This window comes from Lycium ferocissimum, chromosome 2 (genome assembly GCF_029784015.1).
Source record: "Lycium ferocissimum isolate CSIRO_LF1 chromosome 2, AGI_CSIRO_Lferr_CH_V1, whole genome shotgun sequence".
Classification (NCBI taxonomy): Eukaryota; Viridiplantae; Streptophyta; class Magnoliopsida; order Solanales; family Solanaceae; genus Lycium; species Lycium ferocissimum.
Window position 1 is genome coordinate 39309101 of NC_081343.1, and position 7469 is coordinate 39316569.

The 7469-nt window shown below is 38.1% G+C and overlaps 1 protein-coding gene across 1 annotated transcript; it reads left to right on the forward strand.

The window, feature by feature from the left end:
• The first annotated feature begins 4105 nt into the window (after positions 1–4105).
• Positions 4106–5094, forward strand: LOC132047575 (uncharacterized). Its single transcript, XM_059438603.1, has 4 exons — positions 4106–4268; positions 4395–4474; positions 4701–4944; positions 5033–5094. The coding sequence occupies exons 1-4, from the start codon at positions 4106–4108 to the stop codon at positions 5092–5094; spliced, it is 549 nt and encodes a 182-aa protein (XP_059294586.1).
• The last annotated feature ends 2375 nt before the right edge of the window (positions 5095–7469 follow it).

A 7469-nucleotide genomic window follows, 5' to 3' on the forward strand; every position in this document is an offset into this window, starting at 1 on the left:
GTAGATGCAATCAAGAACATTAAGAGAAATACAAACAATATATTCTGTGGCAAATAACACAAAAACACTCATATCCAACAAAATTCAGTGCATGCAACACTAAAAATTGAATTTTAAACAACAATAATAAACCCTAACCTCGTGACCCTTGACTATTCCGATTAGATGCTTATTTTGTATCCACGAACTCAGATTTCCTTGATTTTCCGATAGAAATAGCTAGAACAAATTTATGGTTAAGATGGGTTAAGATCGAGAGATGAAAAGGGAATGAAAATTCGTGGGGTGTTTTTTTTTAGGAAGAGAAATAAATAAGAAAAGAGGGGGGGGGGGGGGGGTAAAACGGGTCAAACCCGATAGGTCATCAATAATTTTGTTTATAATTATTTTAATCGGAGGTGTATTACACGTGCAAAATTTTATTCCACGCCTGATTCGAAAATAGGTCAAAAGATGGTATTTATTAAAGTTTGAACATGTCGGGGGGGGGTGTAGGACGCCGCAAAGTTTAGGTGTCTTATTGAAAAAGGTGTCATCTCCGTGGGGTATTTATGTATTTCTCTCTCTCTCTCTCTCTCTCTCTCTATATATATATATATATATATATATATATATATATATATATATATATATATATATAAGATAGTCTGGGGTATGAAGCTTCCATTATACTACTAATTTTCTTGATTGTTTCATTAAGGTTATATTGGGCAAGCTTTTCAGAGGAACATGGTGAAGCACTGAGATTGAGCATTCTGTTGAGGTTTTGGGCCATTTTCCATTAGGACAGGGCAGGAAAAGAAAAATTATAGAAGGGGATGCAGAGGATGATGTTTTAGTAGACATTCAACCCAGAAGTATCAAGGTGGAAAAGACTCAAGAAGATGTAGCTTCGCCTTCTTTCACAAGAAATACCAAAAGTAAGAAGGTGTTCTATGGACATAATTGATCATCTACTTACACAACAACTTAGTAGTAATACATTCATTTTGTTTTTTTTTGTTTGAAGAAAGCGGAGGAAGATGCAGGTAGCACAACCAACAACCCAAGAATATTTATGATAAGAACAAAACAGTAATGGGCAAAGAAAGGTCTATATCATATCAAAAAGCAAAAGATTTTAAATCTAAGAGTCAATTCACTATATCTTTTATGCAACCATCGTATATCTCCATACCATACATTCTGGTAAGCTACAGGCTATAAACTCTGTAGACTTTTGAAGACTCTAATCTTTATTCAATCCATATGGATGCAAGCGGTTATACTCGATTTATTGTGTCCGTCTTTTTTGGCAGACCGTATCATCCACATTTGCTACAAGATATATCCTTAAGAACTGTGGTGATTTAGTTCTTTGTATTCCGAAAATATGGATCTTAGTCAGTCAGATGTACTATCGGAACAACAAATGCTAAACTTCATTCTGGTTGGAAAGCATTTGTGCTAGAGAATAAGTTTAGATTTGGTGATATTTGTGTATTTGAAGTGATTGAGGGCACTCAGCTCTTTATAGATGTCACAAAATTTCGTGCAGATGGCAGCACTCCAATTCATAAGATAGCTGGAGAAAAGCCAGGTTTTTCTGATAGTAAAAACAATATTACCAAAGCGATAACCTCTTCCGTGTTCTCGACCATTGAAAGCCTTCACTAAAAATCAAAGCAGTAGAGAGGAGGTTCATATGGTCTCGGGTCAAAGATTAAAGGTGATAAGTTGGATTCACTTAAGAACTGTCGAAGGTGTCCTAAATTAAATAAACGAGCTACCTCCTCTCTTAATCAAGTCGGCAATCTTCGGTTCGATGACCGTGGGTGTGATGATACTTACAGATCAGGCTCTTATCCCCTTTTTCAGGGTCAGATTGGATTGGCCTTGGGTGCCTTGTTTTCCGGTTGCGGCTAACGGCCACTGCTATGGTCGCTACATCGACGCAAAAATTATATTCGGACAATCTCGGGACCTCTTTGTTCCCCGAGGATCGCTCGGCAGCATTTCTGTTCATCAGTCCATGATTATTTTGGCCTCGATCGCTCCTCCTATCATTCTTGCTTGGTTCGCTGTTGCGTCTGTTACTCCTTCGATCAGGTGGACAAGGCTGACACCTGTCATATGATAGTCTCGAATCTCGATATGTTGTTCTCCTCGATCGATCATTCCCTTTACTAGGGCGCCATAACACAGAGGGGGCTCTCAAAATCTTATCATCTTCGACCCTGATCTTCGATTGAACCTGTTATGTACATTAGCCCAAGCGATTGCCGGGTATTCTACCAGATTTTGCTTTAGCTTCATAGATGTAATCGAGCTTCTTAAGTTCAGCCCCTGAGTAAAAGCCTGAACGGCCCAATCATCAGTGACCGGAGGTAAATCTATACGCACCATTTGAAATCGAGCCACAAACTCGCGGAGGGTTTCATCATCTCGCTGCTTAACGTTGAACAAATCTGATTTTCGAGTTTCGACCTTAATGGCTCCGGCATGAGCTTTGACAAAAGCATCCGCAAGCATGGCAAATGAGTCAATCAAATGTTCAGGCAAGTTGTGATACCATATCATTGCTCCCTTGGATAGGGTTTCCCAGAACTTCTTAAGCAAAGACGCGGAATTCCTCTCAGTCCTCGGCGAGATCATTGCCTTTAATAGCGCATGTGTATGCAATCACGTGCTCGTTTGGGTCGGTAGTCCCGTTATACTTTGGGATTCGGGCATACGAAACCTTTTTGGGATCGGCTTCGGCGCAACGCTAGGCGGAAAAGGAATTTGGACGAATTTTTTTGAATCCGGTCCCTTCAACACTAGGGGTGCCCTAGGAATTTGGTCGACCCTTGCGTTATAGTTCTCCACCTTCTTGTCGTTCGCCTCTATCTTCTTTTCCCCAGATTCTACTCGTTTTGTCAGCTCTTTGAGCATCCTTATCAGCTCAACATTTTGTCCGAGATGGCTCCCATTATTTCCAGCAATGTGCCTTTCTTGGGTTTCCTCGGTCTGCTCGGATGGAGCAGCGTCGGGTGCTTGATTTTGATTTTGCAGTTGTGCTATAACCTCTGCCGGGCTTGCAAGCGTGCCATAGCCATGTCCACTCGGTTTTCGGACATTGCAGCGTGGCTCCATTATCCCCACAGACGGGCACATTGCCTATTGATGATCCAATCTGGTTAGGATCGACTAGGGGTACGTTGTTATTAGGTACCCCATTGTAGTTTCCCTCGTGGTGGTTTGATTCAGTGTGAAAGTTGACAGAATGAGAGTCTGACATGTCGGGTAAACCTGAAATCAAACTTCAAAGAACAAGTATAAAGTATCGAGTGTTATCAAAATTCGTACTAAATCACCACTATTATCCTAGGCCCCAAGGTGGGCGCCAAACTGTTTACCCTTAAAATGGATAACAATTGAATTTGTACGCAGTGGTAAGGATATGTGGTTTAATTCAACACGACATTAGATTACACGACAAACAAAAAAGTAAAAAGAAACATATAGATCTGACCGCGATGAATGCTGACCGGCCTCGAGCACTGGGAACCGAGGTCGGTCCCCTATGACCGGATAATGAACAGTGAGTAACAATGAGGAACTTAGAAAAGATGAATGAACTTTTATGATTATATTGCTTAGTACACGGTATATCTCTCTCTCTGATGGGAAAAAACTGCCTCAAAATAAATGGGGCCCTCCTCTTTATATAGTAGAGGAGTCCTAACCCTAGTACAATTCTAACAAAGGAACAGAATCTGGTGACAGTTGTTTGACGTGATCGGTGCTGAAATATCCAGCTGGTGGCGGATATTTCGGTCTTCTGGTCATGGTGTCTAACCGCCTTTTGATTTCGCTTTAACGCCTCGTTCCAAGTCGAGCCTCGATATCGGGTCTGGTAAGGTCGGTCTAATCTTGACCGACCATAACTTGAATACAGGGAAACCGAGGATATCCGTATCCTCGGTTTTATCCGTATACAAAATCAGAAGCGATTCGCTTCTCTTGGAAGGCATTTGTGCTGGACAATAAGTTAAGAATTGGTGATGTTTGTGTATTTGAACTCGCTAAGGGCAGTCAGCCCTTTTTAGATGTCACCATATTTCGTGCAGCTGAGAGCAAACAAATGCTTAAAATAGATGGATGGGTTTCTGATTGTAAAAACAAGATGATCAAAACTAAGAAGTCAGTTCCATGTTCTCAATCCAAAATAGTTCACAGCAGGAAACTGAATCTTGAAAAGAAGCAGAAAGGAGATTCCGATGGTTTCATCACTTCAAAAATTAAAGGTGATCAAACGGCTCATTATAATGTATACTGGTGTATTCTGAAAATCATAGCTTTGACTTTTAAAATCCGTTAAAGGTAGTTTCTTGATCATTTTAATGTAGTCATGTTGGCTTGAATGTTTGCAGAAGAACTTGGTGAAGGCACAGGGAAGCATGTGCAACAATTTAAGTCTTCTTGTATGGACCGAGTGGTGGCCAAAGAAATGGTTTTGGCATATCAAAAAGCAAAAGCATTTACATCTGAAAATCCATTCTTCATAAGTTTTATGCAACCATCATATATATGTGTCTCCGGTTAGTGGCCCGATGCAATTGGTAAGATAGCTATTCTTGAATATTTTTAGTCATCTAAAGCTAATCCTTGACTATAAGAATAACTATTAAATGATGAATCTTTTGTTCTGTATCATAATGCATCCTTCAAATTGACAGTCCGTAACGCTACCAGCAGCTAGGAATTTTTTTACCACTAAACATAGTGATGTCGTACTTCAAGTTTCAAGCAAGAGACCACGGGCTGTAAGATGCATTCTTGGAATAGCAAACGCAAAGTTCACTGCCGGTTGGAAGGAGTTTGTGCTGGAAAACAATCTAAAAGTAGGTGATGTTTGTGTCTTTGAACGGGTTAGTAGATCCAAACTTCTGTTCAATTTCATTATATTTCCTTCTCCTGAAGGTGTGTAACATTGTTTCACTGTTTAGTACTTAAAACTCCGGTGTATATTTTGTTTAACAACTCTATTTTAGTTGCTTCTTTTTGAAAGGTGAAGGAAACAATGTAATTATTCTCCCTAAGCAGAAACTTTTAGGATCTCTGATTTTGTAACCTTAACTACTCGTAAAGAGTCGAGCATGCTCGACTTTGTTTGTTTCCTCTCTTCATGTATTTCATTTTTTGGATATTAATATATATGATATACACGTGATTCTCATGTATCACGAAATGGATCTATGATTTCAAGTTCACTTGATGATTTCTTGAAAACCGAATCAATTGCCTCTTTTGTCAGCCTTTCTAGTATAAGAACATCGAGGTATCAAGATGGCTGATCTCTATGAAGTTCAATATAAATTAGCAGGTATCTATGAAGTTCAATATAAATTAGCAAGTGTCGAATGAGACCTCTGGTTAAGGGAGAAGCAACTCCATCCGCTGCACCACATCCTTTGGTATGGAGCGCTTCCCCAACATGAGCCCTACGCGGCGTGAATCCGAATTTAGAAGCCGGGCTCCTCTAAAAAAAATTCACACTAAAAAAAGTTTACAGTTTTGTAGGGATCTAGTAGCTTAGTTGGTTGGCTACCTGAACTTTCATCTTGTTGGTGAGAGATTGAATCCCACGTTGTAATCCCCTTCCCCATTTCCCCTTTTCTTACCCACTATGTATAAAAAATAAAAAAAGACATAAATTCGGACTAAGGTGAGATAATTAAAAGGTGAATTGAGAATTATAAAAGCACAAACCTTAATAATATTTGTAGTCTATGATTTATATTTATATACTTTTATGGTGTGATAAAATAATTTTGAGACTAAATAATACCCATTACCAAACGCATGATAAATTAATATCATGGGTTATTTCGAGAATATAATACGAAAATTATCTAGCATCATTTTTGTCTTTTATCTCGGGATTTATTCAGCAAAATATGGGATAAAAATAAAATTATAAGTATGATATAAATTATAATTCCGAGTAAAGGTAATAGTAACATATGTGTACACCCCATCCCTCCCCCACCCTCGCCATCCCATTTATGGAAATATATCCCTCGATATTGTTATAATAGCTAAAAACATCATCCGTTACAAATTTGGGCGAACAATAATCCTCCCGTCATTAAAGTTTTCAAATATACCCCTGTCTTGACGGAAATCCTAAATCACTAAAATAACCCAATTTCAATTTTTAAACCCGCTCCATCATTTAAACCCGATCCAATTTGGGTGAACAATAACCCTCCCGTCATTTGATTTGAATACTTTTATTATAGGGAAAAGGGTCAAAAATACCCCTCTACTTTGGAAAAAGGGCTAAAAATATCCTCTGAAGTTATTTTGGGTCAAAAATACCCCTCTCGTCCTTAAGGTTTTCAAATATACCCCTGTCTTGATGGAAATTATCCCCCAAAAATAACCCAAAATCATTTGTAAATCTGCTCTATCATTTAAACCCGATCCAACTAAATAATAACTCATAAGATCCGCTTATTCTCCAAATACGTAGGTTTGAAGTTTGAGAAAATTGGGAGAATAAGGGCATCTTATGAGTTAGTATATTTGAACACTTTAAGGATGGGAGGGGTATTTTTTATTCAAAATAAGTTCAGAAAATATTTTTAGCCCTTTTTTCAAAGTAGAGAGATATTTTTGACCCTTTTCCCTTTATTATAACTAAGACAAGACTGCCATCATGATCAGTGTAAGTAATTATTAATTATTCATCCATATAGATAAGGTATGAACGGTTGAAGATAAATGCAACCTTGGTTACTCAATAATAATGCGGTGATGACTATGATTGTTTTGAAGTTTAGATGAAATTTTGTTTTGCTTTATTTGTGTAACCAGATTTATCCCTTAGTAGAATGCACAATTGATAAAAGGCTTAATGCATATGCAACCCCGAACTTGTCCCTTTTTTCATTTTGGCATCTCAACTAAGTGTTATTTCTATTGAACTCCTGAACTCGTCCTCAAGTGTGTCTATCAAACACAATCTGACTTACATAGTATTCCATTTCAATGTAGCAACATGCTAATATATATTCTAATTTAATTATGTCATTTTTTAGCTAAAGTTAGCAGCGATTGAGAGGGGAAAAAAAAAGTAAGCTTTTAATTAAGCTGGCAGTGAAAGAGCAGAACCAGCAGAAACCGACACATCCATGACCTAAAGAATAGCTTACCACACATCTAAAATATTACTTTATCTTCATTACCACAATTTGTTTTTTGCTTCTAATAAAAATCAGATTTAGAGGGTTTGATAGACACACTTGAGGTCAAGTTCAGGAGTTCAATAGGAACAACACTTAGTTGAGGTGCCAAAATAGAAAAAAGGGATAAATTTAGGGGGCTGCATATGCATTAAGCCTTGATAAAACATACCATAAGGCTTTGACTTCAGTCAAGGTCACAGACATTTTGGCATCTTCATCATCTTTCAACTTGAGCAAAACATGCAAAAAGTCCTT